This window comes from Acipenser ruthenus, chromosome 12 (genome assembly GCF_902713425.1).
Source record: "Acipenser ruthenus chromosome 12, fAciRut3.2 maternal haplotype, whole genome shotgun sequence".
Lineage (NCBI taxonomy): Eukaryota > Metazoa > Chordata > Actinopteri > Acipenseriformes > Acipenseridae > Acipenser > Acipenser ruthenus.
The window spans coordinates 6,413,579-6,434,637 of record NC_081200.1 but is presented as its reverse complement, the minus strand read 5'-3'; the positions used below and the strand labels follow the sequence as shown (position 1 = coordinate 6,434,637).

Below are 21,059 nucleotides of genomic sequence, written 5' to 3'. Positions count from 1 at the left end.
AGAGAAAGCAAAGAACCAAGGAAAACAGTAACAGGCAGCTTAGTTCAGTGTTGTTAGCTTTTACAATTGGTGTGTTTTTATTGTAAATGATGACTGTTGCAGTGGCTACTGTGAAGCATAGTCCCTTCAATGCCACTGTAGTCCAAAAGGCTTCACTGAAGGAAATAACTTCAGTTTCTTTGGGTATGCATTTATCTTTTTTTGCATTAGACCAGTACTCCTCTGTACACCTCATACATTCTCGTGAGTCTGAAATGTATCACAGAGAAATTATTACTTATGTTATGTTGCAAGGTTAATTATACTTTTCAGAACAAGGATGCATTTTTATAAGTATAAAACCCTTAGATTTAAACCCAGAACTCTATTGGGTAATAAATACAGTATCATGACCAAAAATAGCTTGTGCTGTTTCCTACAAATCGGTCAACTATTCCCTCTGACATCACACCCAAGGCCAAGCTGCACAATCTGATACCCATCTTTTCAAATACCACCATACAAAACCATAAACTTTAAATTGGCAATTGAGGAAATGGTGGCATCTAGTGGAGAAAAGAAAATATAACACTTAAATGTCAGTGCTTGCAGTTCCCTTTGCAATCCTAGTTCAAATGAGTTATGATGTTAATTCCAATGGAGCTGTTATTCATTAGTCAAGCTAATTGATCTCTCATTACAGAGAGAAGCAATTACACTTTTTTATTTATTTATATTATTTATTAAGGTTATACTGCAGTTGTTGTCTTAAATTAACTGAACTTTGGTTTTCAGATATACTATATTTTAAGGTACAGTTATGAATACAATTTCTTTAGACACCCTATAAAATAAATTTAGTACATACCTGTTTCATTACTTATATTACCATCAGCACACGGAATGCAGTCAAAACAGCAGATAGGTTGTCCCGTTCTTATTGATTTTCCTGTACCAGGAGGACAAGTTTCTGTGCACACTGATTTTGGAACCTTTTAGACAAAATACATAAATTGTGCAGTCGCATGTGTATTTGTGTTGCTGTGCAGAAACAACATAGTGTGTATATATCATAATATACTACCATAATAAGCTTGATCCGTTGATTTAGTATATTGCAATGTTTTCATGTTTAGGAAGTAGTAGGGAGACAGTGTTGAATACTCAAAATGTTTGTTTTATTTGAAACTACAGAGAATTCCTGGCAGGGGCCGGAATTCACGGCACCAAAATAATAACCCTATGTTTTAGTCTTGGCAGTTTCACTGCATATTCTCTTCAGTCACAGCTCACATGCTCGCTCAGTCGCACCCACAGTTTCTCATTCAAGTTCAGCTCTGGACTGTCTCCAGTCCCCAGGCTCATGCACCCCCTTATTATATAACCTCCCACCATTTCCTGCTGCTGTCCAGCTCATCAACCAGTCACCTCCATGCTCTGCAACCCCCAGAAATAACAACACACATTCTCCCCACTTATTCACTCACTCCCCCTTCCCATGCTAAGTAACAGTGTGACCTGCTCTCCTTACAATACATGTAACATATTAGGTGAACAAAATCTGTATGAAGACATGCTTACCATTTTCCCACTATTCCAGATAATGCTATCTTCATTAATTACAAGTTTAGTTCCTATATCAGAGGATGCATCAAAATAGCCAACTAGCACATGATCAACTATTCAATTTTTTAGGTGCCAATTTATGATGTCTAAAGATAAAAGTCACTAGGTACAGTGCACAGTAGTCTAAATACATTGATTAATCAGAGTAATTTCACTTTACCATGAGCATTCTTAAGGGTCCAAATGTCCTTGAAATCGCTATCGATTGCGATGACCCAGACTCCTATTATAATAACAGGGACTGAAGAAGGACATCCAGAATTGTATTTTGTTTCTTCTTGCCCATTGAGTAGAGTGTGAGCTGCTCTTACAGCTTTGGTTGGAGAAGCACAAGAGTCAAAGATTGTATATCCCAGTGTCACATTAGGTAACAAAATATGGTCCATGTTTATTTCTTGTATTGTAAATATCACCATCTGTGACCAGCGAAATGCTCTCAGATCAAACATTAAAAAAAAAAATTAAAGTTATTAGTAGTATTATTAACAGTACTATTCTGCTTGTGTTTTAAATACAAAGCATAAGTTACATGTTGGGGAAATCATTGTGTTATCAAGAAATAAGATATTTTTTTTCCAGCAATTGTTTAATATGTACTACACAACATCAATACAAATTAACTTACCCTACACATTTTGTTGTTGCTGGTTCGGTTTCAAACATAGCATATCTTCTTTCTTTATTATAAACAAGAAAAACGGCTTCTTACAATGCAAGTGGATAAGCCAGACTGTTAGGATTTGCCAGTGATAGTTTACTGTGACAGTGTAAGAGGAGAATTAAAAATGGTTTCCAAAAAGCAAAACATGTATAGCTAGCTTTGATTCTATAATTCAGGAACCCCCCGCCCACCACTCAAAAAAAAAAAAAAAAAAAAAAAAGGGTAGGTAGGTATTTAATTAACATATCTGAGGCAAACATTAATGCAACGTTGGGTAGGCAATACCTAAACTTAAAAATAAAACAGTGTTCTGGGGGATTTTATTAAGTTTCTACACAGAAACAACTTAGACTTTGTTGTAAATATTTTGTATTCATTGAATGTGCGTCGGGTAAGTAAGAACCTTTAACAGCCCTAGAGCAATCTCATAATGAAGATTCAAATGTGCCTCAAACCACCGCAGCGGTGCACAGGCAACCAATTAGTTCTGAAATTATTATTATTATTATTATTATTATTATTATTATTATTATTATTATTATTATTATTATTATTATGGTATTTCGTCCGTTTAGAATGCCACTTGAATGACGGTGAACGTTTTAGCACATGATAGTCGGTGACTTTTTTGTTTTTTAAAATGCGTATACTAAATGCAGTTTACTAGTTGTTTTTTTTTTCTTGTAGAAATATTTAAAAATACGACACAAACATAGCACAAGTTTTAAAATGCCAACCATTCAAAACTCTGATTCCTCAAAAAGACGATATAAGCTTTTAAACATGTATGAAGATGTATGTATTGTTGCATTGTCAGTGTGCAGGGAAACCCCTTGAGTGCATGGGTGGGGAGGTATGAATCACAAAGGCAAATCGGCTCGGGGATTTTTTTAAAACAGGCTTTAGATAGAGCTTAGAACTTATTCATACAGCGATATCGGAAAATATATTCAGATCCGATCATATTGGAGTGTCTTTAATAAAATACTGTAAGAACCGAGGCGCGTCACCTATAATGCAGGAGTGTCTTCAATTTCTATATTGATCTAGAAGACACTAGACCAGAGAACACACAGGATACAAACATACCAAATGAAAGAAAATACCAAAGACCATTTGCTGAAGTCTACAAAGGTATGTGCTATTAATTATTATTTTTGTATTTTGTGCAAAATAATGTCATTTTAGAACTGCACTCGTTTGCCCTTTAGTTGATCAGGAATGCTGAAACACAGTGACATAACCACAATTATTTGAGGATAGATGCACAATATTCACGCATATGAGGCGCTGTTCAGGAAATAATTAATTGGTTAATTTATTAACAGTATGGTTAATTTATAAACAGTATGGTTGGGACTTTAAATGGCACTGTGAAGGACACGCTTTGGGTCCTTACTGTCATACCCTAAAGATATTTTGGAGGTTCTGCTACAACGCTACGTCGAAGAGGTATAAAACTACGATTTTTAGATATCTGAAGATATTTGAAGATATCTTTACGTATTTAAAGATATCTCTAAGTCATTTTGAGATATCTAAAATACATTTAGTGATATCTTAAATTGATTTACAGATATCTCTAAATGGAGCTTTAAATGGGATATCTAAAATGCACTTTGAGATATCTTTAAATCATTTAAAGATATCTGAAATTCAATTTAAGATATCTAAAAATAACTTCATGTTTATCAGTGATATCTCGAAATCATTTACAGATATCTCGAAATAACTTCCTGTTCATTTAGAGATACTTCTAAATCATTTAGAGATATCTCAAAATAACTTCATTTTCATTTAGAGATACTTCTAAATCATTTAGAGATATCTCGAAATAACTTCATTTTCATTTAGAGATCTCTCTAAATCATTTAGAGATATCTCAATACAACTTCCTTTTCAGTTAGAGATATCTCTAAATAACTTCCTGTTCATTTAGAGGTACAGTGGAACGTCACATACCGACCGTCACATAACCGCCCTGATCAATTAACTGCCTCGCTAAATAAATAAATAAATAAATAAATAAATAAATAAATATAAAAAGTAGGCTACAAGAGTAATGGCATTGGCAGCAAATGCAGCTTCCGCGATGGAAGCAGAAAGAAAGTGTTATAGCAATCAGCCTTTTGGTGTGTTCCCCTTTAAGAGAGGTGGCTGTGTGCGTATGTCAGTCAGCTGCGTGTAGCAGTGACGTTTCAATACACGTGTCAAGAAAGTTTTTTGTGTGCAATGTGTTTTTATGATGGAGCGCACGCTTGCAGATATTGGCGGCAAGCTTTAGGGTAGCAGTGTGGAGTAGTGGTTAGGGCTCTGGACTCTTGACCGGAGGGTTGTGGGTTCAATCCCTGGTGGGTGACACTGCTGCTGAACCCATAAGCAAGGTACTTTACATAGATTGCTCCAGTAAAAACCCAACTGTATAAATGGGTAATTGTATGTAAAAATCATTTGTAAAAAATAATGTAATTGTATGTAAAAATAATGTGATATCTTGTAACAATTGTAAGTCGCCCTGGATAAGGGCGTCTGCTAAGAAATTAATAATAATAATTCATAAACGCAATGCTTACCGGCCATTTGTTTAAAATAGCCGAAGCAATATTCCAAACCGAGCTGCTTATCAGCTACTGGCAATATCAAGAAAGAGTGCAAAGTACCGTGACAGAGATATTAAAAAAGCAGAGGCAGGGACTTCTAGAGTTAAGAAAGAAGCCATCAGTTGCAGGCTACTGTACATTTACCGTTTGTTTTGTATTTTTTCTTTAAAAAGCTTTGCATGGAGATGGCTTGTATTTGTAGCCTAATTAATCTTGTTTACGTTTGCTTACTTTTAAAGCAAAACATTTCTCCATGTTTAAAGCAGTCTGTGAGTTGTTTTTGTTCGCTAACCTATTTATGGATGTGTAAATTCTTTTCCTATAGATGATCGCAAATCCGACTTTTTCACATATCCGTCTATACCCCCAGTCCACAGGGGGCCAGGTCTGCGATGTTGTACTGTATCTCTGAATGGACAGGAAGTCCATTCAAAACATAGAGCATTTTCACAGGAAGTCATTTCGAGATATCTTTAAATGGCTTCCTGTTCATTTGAAGATATCTTCAAATGATTTAGAGATATCTCTAAATGAACAGGAAGTTATTTTGATATATCTGTAAATGATTTAGAGATATCTCTAAACAAACACAAAGGTATTTAGAGATATCTCTAAATGATCAGGAAGTTATTTTGAGATATCTTAAAATAATTTAGAGATATCTCTAAATCATTTACAGATATCTCTAAATGATTTTAACCCTTTGTGGTCCAATGTCGGACCAGGTCCGACATCATCAAAAAGATGTAAAACACAGGTCTCTAGTTGTTTTTTCTCCGGAAAAAGCCGAGAAAACCATTCAATGGCCGAGTGAGACCGATAGGAGCTGAGAGAAGCCGAAAAAAAAGGGCGGATCTGAGCAATACACATAGCCCCGGCACCACAGAGATAACACGGACATAAACAAATAAGATAGCTGCTTCTGCATTCAGCGCTCAAAGAATATCACAGACATTTGCAGAGCTTTTTGAGATGTTCTAGTAATTAAATAATGACTTGGATCGCATTATTGAGGAGTTTGGTGATAAAACGAGTGATCAGGAGATGATTTATCTGTATGCACAGCTATGAAGAGGTATGTGAAAAATACAGCGAACAAGGGGTGGGGCGGGACTGGAGATGCAGTACTGAGTGTCCTGTTGATATGCGGTGCCTTTTAAACCTGTTTTATAGGAAAAAAATACTTTTAAACAGCTTGTCTAAAATAAACTGCGTGTGTGAAAATAAATTGGACCTGACGAGCCTGAGACACGCTGAATAAATGGACTGCAAAGGGTTAAGATATCTCAAAATAACTTCCAGTGTTTTTGTTTCTTTATATTTTTGCAGTTCTGCATTTATTTAAATAAGAAACTCATTCAGTGCTGAAAATAGCATAACAATACAGATGAGACCAGGACTTTAATTTAGCAGTTAACAATGTAGATGGAGAAATTGCTAATGGTTACCTAACAGTAGGTACGCATGGGTCAAGGGATTCAATTACACTTACTTGAAAAAGGGAGATTTCACTTTTATATAATACAAAAAACGTGTCTTGAAATGCATATAATTGAGTCATGTATATGATAGCCTTTATACACCGCAGTGTGTGCTTCATATTTCAGGTGTGTTTGTCAAACCTCTGACTATAGAGAAGCAGAAACAAGGTGGGGGGCCCTTTGTGATTGTGTAATTTCAAAAGGAATACAGTTACAGGTTTCCTCCATACAGGAACAGGTTAGCTAAGTATGCATGGGTGGTACATCTGAATCTATTTCCCTATTCGTATTCCTAATTTGAAAATCGTACTAATATCATTAGCTGTGTACATTTAAAGAAGTACAACTTCTACACATATACTATGCTTTTGTTTGTATTTGCTACTGTTCTTAAACCTAACTAGATCCATTCACTCAGGGGTCTTCTTTTGGTATAATAAGGTAGCCAGGTAGATTAGTACTCTATGTGAAAAAACGTTTAGGACATTTATATATATATAGGCCTACATATTTTATGGTGGACAGAGAGCAATTTTTATTAGTGTGAACCTGCAACTGGAAAACAATATCCAAGACTGGAGTAGAATACAGTTTGAAAAATACATTAGTTTGAATGTACAGATATATGAAACACCTACAAAATACGTCATACATATATACCATGACATCTCTACAACATATTACAATTCTACCCCAAAGCATGCTGACCAAGTTATAAATTGTATGTCTTGATAAATAATAGTACATTGTAAATGCAACATTCCATTTTGGTAAGCCATATAGACATACGTCCAGTTTGTATGAAGGAAAAGGGATGTGTCATAAAAAGAAAAAGAACGTCAAACTGATTTTGTGGATGTTCGGCCCATCAAGTGCTTTTTTGTATTTTTCTCAGGTTTAAGTAATATTATGTAACATTTGGGTGCAAAAATACAGAAAAGCAAACCAAAACTTGAAGCTAACATTGCAAATATTTCTACAGCAACTGTGTACTTCCCAGGTGAGCTGACATAAGCTGGTATAAAGGTGATCCAAACTGCACAGAATATGAGCATGCTAAATGTAATGTATTTCGCTTCATTAAAGTTATCTGGTAGGTTACGAGCCAGAAAAGCAAGCACAAAGCACATAGCAGAGAGAAATCCAATATACCCTAACACAGCATAAAATGCTGTAGCAGATCCCAGGTCGCATTCTAATATAATTTTATCCTTGTAGTGTCTCATATTTCTATTTGGAAAGGGAGGTGATATCAGTAGCCAAAGTGTACATATTAAACACTGAATGAATGTGGATGTAAAAACACTTAAGCGCTGCTGGGTGGGACCAAACCATTTCATAATATTCTTACCCGGTAATGTAGCCCTAAACGCCATTAACACGACGATTGTTTTTCCCAGAACACAAGAGATGCACAGGACAAATGTGACCCCAAATGTCATGTGAGACAGCATACAGGACCATGAAGAGGGCTGACCAATAAAAGTAAGTGAACAAAGGAAACACAGTGCTAAGGAAAACAAAAGAAGGAAACTTAGTTCAGAATTGTTGGCTTTAACAATAGGGGTGTCAATGTAATAAAAGAAAACAATCGCTACAGCTATGGTTATGCAAGATCCAGTCAGTGAAAATATCACAAGCAGCATCCCCATAATTTCTCCAAATGACAGGAATTCAATGTCCTTTAAGATACATTGATCTCTTTTCACATTTGACCAGTATTCCATAGGACACTTTAAACAATCAATGGAATCTGCAAAAAAATGTAAAAGAATAAAAAAAATGTTTAGATTATTTGTAGTAAATTTGGGTGATGCTTTTGCTTCCCATGCTGTACTTTTAACTGTTTTTTATTTTTTTACCACGCTTTAACACAATATACTATTACCTCCCACTGGAGATGCAAATCCCCTGCAAAGGGGATACAGTGGAGGTGGGTGTACATGTTTGCATTTTTTAAGTTTAGCATATACCTAGAGAACCGCTATTCAGTGTGTCTGGGGATATTTTGTACGGAGGCTGTCTGGCTGTCTGACCTTTTGTCAGTGTGTTACAATTACATGTTTACATTGACAGAACTGCTTATCAGGTTGTGATAAAACTTGGTAAGGCCATTCTTAAGCAAAGTGAATTAATAGTAGTAGAATATGGGTCTAAACAGAGGCTGTCTGTATGCCCGATTTCCTGTCACACATTATTACTTTTATCTAGACATCCGCTTAACCAATCATCTTGAAACCTGAAAAAGACATTATTTAGCGCAAGTTTTTAACTATCGGAATATGTGGTATATGCAGAGAGCCTTCTGCTTTTTTTTGTCCCTTTGTAAATCAAAATTATGTTTTTAATATATAACTAGAGAAACTCAATTAAGTTGTAATGAAACTTGATTTGAGCATTCTTTAGCACACTAATAAAACATAAACAATAAATCCTTATACAATTTCAATGTTAGTTAGTTGATAATGATAAATAAATTCATATTGACAATACATTCTGGAATCGTACACAAGTGAATACGGAACATGTATCAAATTTTGCAGTTTTTTTTTAACTGACCTGTCTGATTGCTGATTTCTCCTTCAGCACATGGTATGCAATCAAAGCAACAAACAGGCTTTCCTTTCTGAACAGCCTTCCGAGTGCCTGGAGGACAGCTCTCACTGCACACTGATTTAGGCACCTAGAAAACAAATTAAACATTTCTTAATAGACATTAATCTTATGCTCTAATGGTTTAAATTACTTTCAATATACAATTTTTAACTACTTCTAAACTGTTATTCAGTGCTCAAAATGTATAAAATCTTTAGCCTTACCTCCGTCTTGTCACCAGCCCAGATAATCCCAATGTTCTTGATAGTAAATTGTTGTCCATATGGTGCAGATGCATCATAGTAACCTATTGTAACAAATTCAGTAATTCCTTTGTTATTAAGCTGCCAGTTCACTAATTCATAGGTTGCTGATGGATCTCCATTTTGATCAAAATAGACTTCTTCTCCATGTTTGGTTTTGAAATTCACATTTTTCATATAATGAAGAAGCTATATATAAATGGGGCAAGTTAATAATTAAGGCAACAGATAGTTCAGATTGCTGATTATGGTATTGTAAAAAAGAATGGACCTTTTGTAACCTAATTCTTTTAACAAGCATGCAACATTCACCACCTGTATGGCTGTAAAAACAACATTAGAGTGATCTGTAATGTAAAAAGGTAACGTAAACATATAAGTGGGACACATAGACACCACATACCCCAAGATTATGATACAATACTGGAACTTGCCCTAAAGAAGGTCCTTTGCGAGTGTCATCACAATTGGACAAGCGGTTCTCTAGATCTATACAAAACTTAAAAATGTGTCATATGTACCCATCCCTTCACCACTCTGCAACCCCAACAGTATGAATGAATTAGTTTTGGTGTACATAGTTAATTAGCAAATATTATTTAAAATGGACAAAACAAGATTCCTTACCTGCCAGGGTTCAAAACGTATGTTGTTAGCACAGGTTTTATTGCCAATGGTACCTTGTCCATTTTCGCATGTAAACATATTGTTGAGGGAATAAGCTATGGCATACACAGCTTTATACACATTATTTGAGATTCCTAACTGAGATACGTCAGTAAACGTGTTATTTAGCTCACGTAAAGACTCTGAACCAGTGCATGAATTACTATATTCAGATTTGATATGAGTTGTATTATCTGGCATACTGCAAGAGAATGCTGTTTCCCAAAACTCCTTTAAAATTGAGTTACCAGGGATTTGAGATGGATGAACTTTTTGCAGAAACTCCTCCAAACCTGGGATTAAAGCTTTACGGATTGCAAATCCAATTGACCCACCCAGAACTCGATGGTTTTCTTTGGTTACAAGGTTTGTGCTTGTAACCCATGCTTCACTGCCTATCCACTGTATCCCAGTAATATTTTCTCTTACCATTTCTGTTAGCAAAGCAAACATATCACTTTGAGCTAAGAAAGCAACAATGACTTTTGCAGTAGACTTCTTTATTATGTTGACAATTCTAAGAATCTTTTCACTGGGATCATTTCTATAAAAGGCCTCTGAATATTCAATACAGACGCCCTCTTGCTGGGCTGCTTGAGTAAATGTAGCCATTCCTGAGTTGCCATAATCATTGTCACTTCTAATGGTCCCAACCCAAGTCCATCCGAAATGCTTCACAAGCTGTGCCAGGGCTCTGCTTTGATAGTAATCACTTGGTATGGTTCTGAAAAACGTAGGAAACTCATTCCTGTTGCTGAGACATGCACAAGTAGCAAAGTGACTAATCTGTGTAAAGATAAAATGTAAAAACACTTTAATAAATTGAACTTTTAAATGCTGAAAAACTTTTTTTTAAACCATTTAAAACAGTGACGCTCTTTTACAAAATTATTATTTTCAGTTTATTCTGTATATATTGAGTAATTCATTATAATACCAAAATGCATAAGAAATACTTTTGTGATCTATGTACACACATTATCTGTTATTATAAAATTGTAACTTGGGAAAAAAAGTGATGATTTGAAACATTTCTTATTTAAATATTGTATTATGTCACACCATTTAAATATTTTATTATGTCACACAAATATATATATAGAAAATTAAACTTTCTATTGTCATATCTCTTGGAACTATGTATGCAAAATGCATTATTTATAAATCTCTTTTGTGCAACTTACCACAGGAATTTGAAATGGCCCAACAGTCCTGGCAATTGCTATAGTGGGTGAAGATCCAGACTCTGCTATTATTGCAGGTACAAAGGATGGTTTTGTACAGGAGCTATTAGAGGAGAACATTATTTCATGGCCATTCACAAGTGCCTGTGCTGCTCTGATTGACAAGGGTATGGAAGCACAAGAGTCGTAGATCTCATAGCCCAATGAAATATTAAAAAGTATTTCAGTACTGTTGTTAATCTCTTCTATGGCATACATAACAGTTTGTGCAAACTGAAATTCTGTGAAATCTAATCTAAGAAAAATATGCAAGTAAGAGAGGTTTTAGACATACTAAATATTTCTAAATCTGCCCCCCCCCCTCATTTATTTAATGTTGCCATGTATTTTGGTGTTCCTAAAGTTATAGAAACACAGTGTGTATATATATATATATATATATTTTTTTTTTTTTTTTCTTACAGCACATGTACTAACCTTTGGCATTCCCGGGGTTCTGGTTTAGTTCTGTAGTCAAGTCTCCTGTCAATAACTTTCCTGTGAAGGGAAAAGATTGCTCCAATTGTAATGTCTCCGTCTTTTGACAGCATTGGAATATTTGTTGCTCCTTGAAGTCTACAGACAGTTTCTGTTGCCCTTATCGAAAGGGGAATCATCAGTAAAGCTACACAGACTAGCATCTCAAAAACCAGTGTGGGTGATGGTTCCTGTCCTGAGCTAAAATAATGTAACCTGCTATGTTTATATAGAACCCATTTTCTCCCAGGTGTTTAGATGTACGTGGTGCGAATTTGATATGACAAGGGATATTAATTAAGTCAAATCCACAGGTAGTATACGTTCAGTGTTTTCAGTATGCCATAAAAGCATTGGTTCTCATAAGTAGGATGTTATACTGTGCTTTTGGAAAAAAATATGGAATAGTTGCACCCAGAATAGGGTCCACTTTGTAATTACTTTGAAAACTAACTGGTAGTGCTCCTGTTATATGAAGTGTTTCTTTGTATAATGTGTCAGAAAAAATTGATAATACACAAATATGGAATATGGTCCTCTAAAACTGTGTTAATGCTGCGTAATTGTCAACTGGATAATTAGTATGCATTTATCTGGGGGTCTTTTTTTAATACTCATAACAGCAGCAGATCTTATTAGCTATTAGCTTATTAGTTATAAACATTGTCTTTAATAGACCTAATTCTACTGTATTTTACTATATTTAGTAAGATTAATAAGTGCAAAAAAAAGAATCACCTCTAGGAGAAAATACAATGCAGCAGCCGGTCAAAGGGTATCTACTAACACACAATGTTATTTTGATTGAGAAATCCATGGTTGTCAGGTGACATCTTGTCTGAGTGAAACTCTAAAGCACAGTGTTAAGCTCATGTAATAAAGCTGTGATTTGTAAATGCCTCGTGCCTGGTTGTTTAATAATCTGTTTTACTGCTCTTGCCCAAATTGTTTTTCAAATGTCCATTGATGGGGTGACATATCGATAGCAGTGAATAATATTTCAACTAATTTGTCACATGACTTATTAATTAAAGAAAAAAGAACATAATTAACCCAGAGGTATATAATTAAGCTGTCCAACCTAGCTATTGCAGATCACCATGGCTGAAAACCGGTGTAGTGTTTATTTACAGGTACACAGATAAAAAGTAGTACGCAGCGCACTGCGCATGCCTAAACAACTTTTAGCTCAGGGTCCCGGTAATCATCCGGTTTGATGTCTTTTCAGGGGCGCCTCTGCCTTTTAAAGAGGGCAAATGGAAGCTGTCAGCTTCCCCACGGGGTATGGTGCTCTGTATTTTTCTCAGCTTTGAGAAGTGTATCATGGATACTGGTTTGGGGTCTACCAAAAAAGCGATAAACTATTAGTAAACTGAAAGTAGCCTACATATTTTATGTTATTAAAATTTCTCTGCGGGATAATAAGCAAAAGCTCCCCATTTAGCAAATGTGTAATGCTTATTTGTTGCTTAATTTTGTCGTGGTGATTGATCTAGCACTGCTTGCTGGTAAAAGAAGGATATTCAGTTTGTTGTCTCAGAGAGCTTAACATTTCCTTGTTTTTGTTCATTTTTTAACTGACGTGTATGCTATTGACATGTCCTGTATTTTTTTTTTTTATTATTATAACCATGATTATAGATACAGAATTGATTGATTCATTATTTGTCATTAAATATTGGTCTCCAACCCTGGTCCTGTAGAGTTACTGGGTCTTCTGGTTTTCGTTTTAACCAAGCTCTCAGTTACTTAATTGCACCAATTATTGACTTACTCAGTTAAGATTAACAGGTGTTCCAGATCTTTAGCCAGTGATGATGTAAAGACACCTAGAAAACCTGCAGGATCGGTGGCTCTCCAGGACCAGGGTTGGAGATCCCTGATAGAGACAGTGTTTATGTTTCTTTATATTATTGCAATTCTGTATTTATTTAAATAAGAAACTCATTCAATGCTGAAATGTAGCAAAGCAATACAGATCTGACCAGGACTGTAATTTAGCAGTTATTTATTATTTTTTTTCCTTCTGGACTATGAATTCACTGTTCTTTACAATGAGAAACCATGGTAGTTACTACAATATTTTACCATACTTATCTGTGATTTACTGTGGCTTCCTATGCTTTGCCTATGCTTCTTCTTCTTATAATTTCTTAGCAGACGCCCTTATCCAGGGCGACTTACAATTGTTACAAGATATCACATTATACATTATTTCATATTATACAGATATCACATTACTTTACATACAATTACCCATTTATACAGTTGGGTTTTTACTGGAGCAATCTAGGTAAAGTACCTTGCTCAAGGGTACAACAGCAGTGTCCCCCACTGGGGATTGAACCCACAACCCTCCGCTCAAGAGTCCAGAGCCCTAACCATGCCCACTTTGCAATGATTTTATCATTGTATACCACAGTAAAATGTTATAGCAGTTGATTCCAACAAACAAGAAACAACTTGGATGTAATTAAGAGCGCTATTCTTTAAACCAGGGGCTCCCAAACTTTTTTACCCGAGGCCCACCTGATCAACTGCATTAGGCACTGCAGCCCACTATTAGCACTCCTTGGGAAAATGTCAAATTAAAAACATTTTATTTTTTAGACCTGTAACATTACAAATAAACTTAATCTAAACTTTCCTTTATTCATTTTAATAAATATTGTGAAATATTGAAATCACATAGAATATGCACGAGTGAAAATAACATTTTTTGAGACACTTTAATTTTAGTAAATAAAATAAATTGCAAAAACTAAACAGATGTTTTTTTATCAAATCTTTAAATTAAGCACCTTTGTATAATTGAGCATTTTAGAAATTCAGTTATTTTTCTTGGTTATCAAACAAGAAAGAAGTGCATGTCTCTTATTATTCCCATTCACAAATACCTGAACAGGAATCACTTTTGACTAAAACCAGTACAACGTGCACAAAAACATAACTCTTTGATCCTAATTTCTGAACACTGTGTAACTAAAACGTCCAGCCGTTATCTCTCACGCTGATCATGCACAAAAAACGAATGTGCACAATACAGAAGAAACGAGAGCCTTGCAGAAGTTACTTTTTTCGCCACTACTCGTACAACCAAATACAAAATTACATTCAGTTGGCTTACAACATCTCCACCCCCCCCCAAAAAAAAAAAAAAAAATCGGAGCTAAGCTGCGGCACTTAACCAAAAGAAAACTTATGAAAATAAATCCATCTGCCACGAAATTGGAATTAGTCAAAAAACTTTGTTTTTTTTGTTTGTTTTTTTTTCCAACAAAACATATTCTAGCGTTATTTTAAGACGACTGTGGACGAGCCAGTAATCAGTAAAATAGCAGTGTATCCAAACACTTTAATAAATCAATTACTGGTATGTAACAAGATTTATGAGTTTGATTAATATAACTTGATTTAGTTCATATTGAAACATACATCAAAGTACTCAATATTTTAAATGTTAATACTGTAGCTAATTAGTCACAAAAACGTATTCATCATAGGCATCAATTGAATTTTTAAATGAATGTTATCAAGTACAAAAGTTAGTATGAAAACATTTCTGCAAAATAAAAAAAAACATTCCAGCACCTCAAAACTGAGTCCACTGTACTAATGCTTTCAAATTACTGTAACTGCCTTTTTTGTTCTTTATACTTTGCAAAACGTATTCTTTGGGAGCGGATTCGACTTATTTTAATTTTATTAATACTGAACACACTGTTTACATCTGCCAGCAGAGCGATCACATGACCTTAACACTGCCGAGTTCTCGCTCTACGTCCCACCTACAGGAAGGCAATATGTTAGCTCTGATTTGTTAGTTTCAGCTTTGATTGACAAAAAAAAAAAAATATAATACAAAAAAACTTTGAATTGCATATAATTGAGTCATGTATATGATAGCCTTTATACACCGCAGTGTGTGCTTCATATTTCAGGTGTGTTTGTCAAACCTCTGACTATAGAGAAGCAGAAACAAGGTGGGGGGCCCTTTGTGATTGTGTAATTTCAAAAGGAATAAAGTTACAGGTTTCCTCCATACAGGAACAGGTTAGCTAAGTATGCATGGGTGGTACATCTGAATCTATTTCCCTATTCGTATTCCTAATTTGAAAATCGTACTAATATCATTAGCTGCGTACATTTAAAGAAGTACAACTTCTACACATATACTATGCTTTTGTTTGTATTTGCTACTGTTCTTAAACCTAACTAGATCCATTCACTCAGGGGTCTTCTTTTGGTACCATAAGGTAGCCAGGTAGATTAGTACTCTATGTGAAAAAACATTTAGGATATTTATATATATATAGGCCTACATATTTTATGGTGGACAGAGAGCAATTTTTATTAGTGTGAACCTGCAACTGGAAAACAATATCCAAGACTGGAGTAGAATACAGTTTGAAAAATACATTAGTTTGAATGTACAGATATATGAAACACCTACAAAATACGTCATACATATATTCCATGACGTCTCTAGAACATATTACAATTCTACCCCAAAGCATGCTGACCAAGTTATAAATTGTATGTCTTGATAAATAATAGTACATTGTAAATGCAACATTCCATTTTGGTAAGACATATAGACATACGTCCAGTTTGTATGTAGGAAAAGGGATGTGTCATGAAAAGAAAAAGAATGTCAAATTAATTTTGTGGATGTTCGGCCCATCAAGTGCTTTTTTGTATTTTTCTCAGGTTTAAGTAATATTATGTAACATTTGGGTGCAAAAATACAGAAAAGCAAACCAAAACTTGAAGCTAACATTGCAAATATTTCTACAGCAACTGTGTACTTCCCAGGTGAGCTGACATAAGCTGGTATAAAGGTGATCCAAACTGCACAGAATATGAGCATGCTAAATGTAATGTATTTAGCTTCGTTAAAGTTATCTGGTAGGTTACGAGCCAGAAAAGCGAGCACAAAGCACATAGCAGAGAGAAATCCAATATACCCTAACACAGCATAAAATGCTGTAGCAGATCCCAGGTCGCATTCTAATATAATTTTATCCTTGTAGTGTCTCATATTTCTATTTGGAAAGGGAGGTGATATCAGTAGCCAAAGTGTACATATTAAACACTGAATGAATGTGGTTGTAAAAACACTTAAGCGCTGCTGGGTGGGACCAAACCATTTCATAACATTCTTACCCGGTAATGTAGCCCTAAACGCCATTAACACGACGATTGTTTTTCCCAGAACACAAGAGATGCACAGGACAAATGTGACCCCAAATGTCATGTGAGACAGCATACAGGACCATGAAGAGGGCTGACCAATAAAAGTAAGTGAACAAAGGAAACACAGTGCTAAGGAAAACAAAAGAAGGAAACTTAGTTCAGAATTGTTGGCTTTAACAATAGGGGTGTCAATGTAATAAAAGAAAACAATCGCTACAGCTATGGTTATGCAAGATCCAGTCAGTGAAAATATCACAAGCAGCATCCCCATAATTTCTCCAAATGACAGGAATTCAATGTCCTTTAAGATGCATTGATCTCTTTTCACATTTGACCAGTATTCCATAGGACACTTAAAACAATCAATGGAATCTGCAAAAAAATGTAAAAGAATAAAAAAAAATGTTTAGATTATTTGTAGTAAATTTGGGTGATGCTTTTGCTTCCCATGCTGTACTTTTAACTGTTTTTTATTTTTTTACCACGCTTTAACACAATATACTATTACCTCCCACTGGAGATGCAAATCCCCTGCAATGGGGATACAGTGGAGGTGGGTGTACATGTTTGCATTTTTTAAGTTTAGCATATACCTAGAGAACCGCTATTCAGTGTGACTGGGGATATATTGTACGGAGGCTGTCTGGCTGTCTGACCTTTTGTCAGTGTGTTACAATTACATGTTTACATTGACAGAACTGCTTATCAGGTTGTGATAAAACTTGGTAAGGCCATTCTTAAGCAAAGTGAATTAATAGTAGTAGAATATGGGTCTAAACAGAGGCTGTCTGTATGCCCGATTTCCTGTCACACATTATTACTTTTATCTAGACATCCGCTTAACCAATCATCTTGAAACCTGAAAAAGACATTATTTAGCGCAAGTTTTTAACTATCGGAATATGTGGTATATGCAGAGAGCCTTCTGCTTTTTTTTGTCCCTTTGTAAATCAAAATTATGTTTTTAATATATAACTAGAGAAACTCAATTAAGTTGTAATGAAACTTGATTTGAGCATTCTTTAGCACACTAATAAAACATAAACAATAAATCCTTATACAATTTCAATGTTAGTTAGTTGATAATGATGAATAAATTCATATTGACAATACATTCTGGAATCGTACACAAGTGAATACTGAACATGTATCAAATTTTGCAGTTTTTTTTTTAACTGACCTGTCTGATTGCTGATTTCTCCTTCAGCACATGGTATGCAATCAAAGCAACAAACAGGCTTTCCTTTCTGAACAGCCTTCCGAGTGCCTGGAGGACAGCTCTCACTGCACACTGATTTAGGCATCTAGAAAACAAATTAAACATTTCTTAATAGACATTAATCTTATGCTCTAATGGTTTTAATTACTTTCAGTATACAATTTTAACTGCTTCTAAACTTTTATTCAGCACTCAAAATGTATAAAATCTTTAGCCTTACCTCCGTCTTGTCACCAGCCCAAATAATCCCAATGTTCTTGATAGTAAATTGTTGTCCATATGGTGCAGATGCATCATAGTAACCTATTGTAACAAATTCAGTAATTCCTTTGTTATTAAGCTGCCAGTTCACTAATTCATAGGTTGCTGATGGATCTCCATTTTGATCAAAATAGACTTCTTCTCCATGTTTGGTTTTGAAATTCACATTTTTCATATAATGAAGAAGCTATATATAAATGGGGCAAGTTAATAATTAAGGCAACAGATTGCTGATTATGGTATTGTAAAAAAGAATGGACCTTTTGTAACCTAATTCTTTTAACAAGCATGCAACATTCACCACCTGTATGGCTGTAAAAACAACATTAGAGTGATCTGTAATGTAAAAAGGTAACGTAAACATATAAGTGGGACAGATAGACACCACATACCCCAAGATTATGATACAATACTGGAACTTGCCCTAAAGAAGGTCCTTTGCGAGTGTCATCACAATTGGACAAGCGGTTCTCTAGATCTATACAAAACTTAAAAATGTGTCATATGTACCCATCCCTTCACCACTCTGCAACCCCAACAGTATGAATGAATTAGTTTTGGTGTACATAGTTAATTAGCAAATATTATTTAAAATGGACAAAACAAGATTCCTTACCTGCCAGGGTTCAAAACGTATGTTGTTAGCACAGGTTTTATTGCCAATGGTACCTTGTCCATTTTCGCATGTAAACATATTGTTGAGGGAATAAGCTATGGCATACACAGCTTTATACACATTATTTGAGATTCCTAACTGAGATACATCAGTAAACATGTTATTTAGCTCACGTAAAGACTCTGAACCAGTGCATGAATTACTATATTCAGATTTGATATGAGTTGTATTATCTGGCATACTGCAAGAGAATGCTGTTTCCCAAAACTCCTTTAAAATTGAGTTACCAGGGACTTGAGATGGATGAACTTTTTGCAGAAACTCCTCCAAACCTGGGATTAAAGCTTTACGGATTGCAAATCCAACTGACCCACCCAGAACTCGATAGTTTTCTTTGGTTACAAGGTTTGTACTTGTAACCCATGCTTCACTGCCTATCCACTGTATCCCAGTAATATTTTCTCTTACCATTTCTGTTAGCAAAGCAAACATATCACTTTGAGCTAAGAAAGCAACAATGACTTTTGCAGTAGACTTCTTTATTATGTTGACAATTCTAAGAATCTTTTCACTGGGATCATTTCTATAAAAGGCCTCTGAATATTCAATACAGACGCCCTCTTGCTGGGCTGCTTGAGTAAATGTAGCCATTCCTGAGTTGCCATAATCATTGTCACTTCTAATGGTCCCAACCCAAGTCCATCCGAAATGCTTCACAAGCTGTGCCAGGGCTCTGCTTTGATAATAATCACTTGGTATGGTTCTGAAAAACGTAGGAAACTCATTCCTGTTGCTGAGACATGCACAAGTAGCAAAGTGACTAATCTGTGTAAAGATAAAATGTAAAACACTTTAATAAATTGAACTTTTAAATGCTGAAAAACTTTTTTTTTCACCATTTAGAACAGAGACACTTTTTTAGAAAATTATTATTTTCCATATATTCTGTATATAATTCATTATATTACCAAAATGCATAAGAAATACTTTTGTGATCTATGTACACACATTATCTGTTGTTATAAAATTGTAACTTGAAAAAAAGGTGATGATTTGAAACATTTCTTATTTAAATATTGTATTATGTCACGCCATTTAAATATTTTATTATGTCACACACACATTTATATATATATATATATATATATATATATATATATATATATATATATATATATATATATATATATATATTTCAGATAGACAATTGTTCATCATATTAGCTTTGGAAAATTAGAAAATAAAAACTTTTTATTGTCATATCTCTTGGAACTATGTATGCGAAATGCATTATTTATAAATCTCTTTTGTGCAACTTACCACAGGAATTTGAAATGGCCCAACTGTCCTGGCAATTGCTATTGTGGGTGAAGATCCAGACTCTGCTATTATTGCAGGTACAAAGGATGGTTTTGTACAGGAGCTATTAGAGGAGAACATTATTTCATGGCCATTCACAAGTGCCTGTGCTGCTCTGATTGACAAGGGTATGGAAGCACAAGAGTCGTAGATCTCGTAGCCCAATGAAATATTAAAAAGTATTTCAGTACTGTTATTAATCTCTTCTATGGCATACATAACAGTTTGTGCAAACTGAAATTCTCTGAAATTTAAACTAGAAAAATATGCAAGTAAGAAAGGTTTTAGACATACTAAATATTTATAAATCCCCCCCCCCAAAAAAAAAAACTAAACCCTGATTTATTTAATGTTGCCATGTTGCTAAAGCTATAGAAACACAGTGTGTGTGTCTGTGTATATATATATATATATATATATATATATATATATATATATATATATATATATATATATATGGCATACGTGTCCTTTAGATATTCAGAATCATATAAAATGTATTATATACAAAAAATGTATAAGAACTGTTTAATTTACTCAATATTGATTGTGTACAGCACATGTTTTAACTAACCTTTGGCATTCCCGGGGTTCTGGTTTAGTTCTGTAGTCAAGTCTCCTGTCAATAACTTTCCTGTGAAGGGAAAAGATTGCTCCAATTGTAATGTCTCCATCTTTTGACAGCATTGGAGTATTTGTTTCTCCTTGAAGTCTACAAACAGTTTCTGTTGCCCTTATCGAAAGGGGAATCATCAGTAAAGCTACACAGACTAGCATCTCAAAAACCAGTGTGGGTGATGGTTCCTATCCTGAGCTAAAATAATGTAACCTGCTATG

General features: G+C 34.7%; 2 protein-coding genes and 1 long non-coding RNA gene across 7 annotated transcripts; 1 reads left to right on the top strand and 2 right to left on the bottom strand.

Moving 5' to 3' along the window:
• Positions 1 to 2,886: 2,886 nt before the first annotated feature.
• On the top strand, positions 2,887 to 16,866 carry LOC131740049 (uncharacterized). The gene is made up of 3 exons (XR_009330669.1): positions 2,887 to 3,400; positions 7,748 to 7,832; positions 16,787 to 16,866. It is a non-coding gene; the product is annotated as an uncharacterized LOC131740049 (long non-coding RNA).
• On the bottom strand, positions 7,187 to 11,735 carry LOC117416785 (extracellular calcium-sensing receptor-like). 3 transcript variants are annotated; one of them, XM_059034429.1, is made up of 7 exons: positions 11,533 to 11,735; positions 11,056 to 11,350; positions 9,886 to 10,657; positions 9,521 to 9,552; positions 9,167 to 9,394; positions 8,907 to 9,030; positions 7,187 to 8,100 (listed from the first exon to the last, which is right to left on the bottom strand). In XM_059034429.1, exons 1-7 carry the CDS (start codon positions 11,733 to 11,735, stop codon positions 7,187 to 7,189), a joined length of 2,568 nt encoding a protein of 855 aa, XP_058890412.1. The 3 variants fall into 3 exon arrangements, with proteins under 3 accessions (XP_058890412.1, XP_058890413.1, XP_033884065.2); XM_059034430.1 differs by lacking the exon at positions 9,521 to 9,552 and having other exon boundaries at positions 9,833 to 10,102; positions 10,142 to 10,657; XM_034028174.3 differs by lacking the exon at positions 9,521 to 9,552 and having other exon boundaries at positions 9,833 to 10,657.
• On the bottom strand, positions 16,226 to 20,999 carry LOC117417056 (extracellular calcium-sensing receptor-like). Of its 3 annotated transcripts, none has more exons than XM_034924724.2 (7): positions 20,797 to 20,999; positions 20,184 to 20,478; positions 18,917 to 19,688; positions 18,552 to 18,583; positions 18,207 to 18,434; positions 17,948 to 18,071; positions 16,226 to 17,139 (listed from the first exon to the last, which is right to left on the bottom strand). In XM_034924724.2, the coding sequence occupies exons 1-7, from the start codon at positions 20,997 to 20,999 to the stop codon at positions 16,226 to 16,228; spliced, it is 2,568 nt and encodes an 855-aa protein (XP_034780615.1). The 3 variants fall into 3 exon arrangements, with proteins under 3 accessions (XP_034780615.1, XP_034780616.1, XP_033884638.1); XM_034924725.2 differs by lacking the exon at positions 18,552 to 18,583 and having other exon boundaries at positions 18,864 to 19,133; positions 19,173 to 19,688; XM_034028747.3 differs by lacking the exon at positions 18,552 to 18,583 and having other exon boundaries at positions 18,864 to 19,688.
• Between the last annotated feature and the right edge of the window lie 60 nt (positions 21,000 to 21,059).

Excerpts from the sequence above, each read along its gene's own strand:
- LOC117416785 (XM_034028174.3), bottom strand. The coding sequence starts at position 11,735 with ATGCTAGTCTGTGTAGCTTTACTGATGATTCCCCTTTCGATAAGGGCA. Across the intron at positions 11,351-11,532 it reads GAACCCCGGGAATGCCAAAG|ATTAGATTTCACAGAATTTC; the intron begins GTTAGTACATGT and ends TATTTTTCTTAG. Across the intron at positions 9,031-9,166 it reads GGGCTGGTGACAAGACGGAG|GTGCCTAAATCAGTGTGCAG; the intron begins GTAAGGCTAAAG and ends TTTGTTTTCTAG.
- LOC117417056 (XM_034028747.3), bottom strand. The coding sequence starts at position 20,999 with ATGCTAGTCTGTGTAGCTTTACTGATGATTCCCCTTTCGATAAGGGCA. Across the intron at positions 18,435-18,863 it reads TACGTTTTGAACCCTGGCAG|CTTCTTCATTATATGAAAAA; the intron begins GTAAGGAATCTT and ends ATTTATATATAG. Across the intron at positions 17,140-17,947 it reads AGAAATCAGCAATCAGACAG|ATTCCATTGATTGTTTTAAG; the intron begins GTCAGTTAAAAA and ends ATTTTTTTGCAG.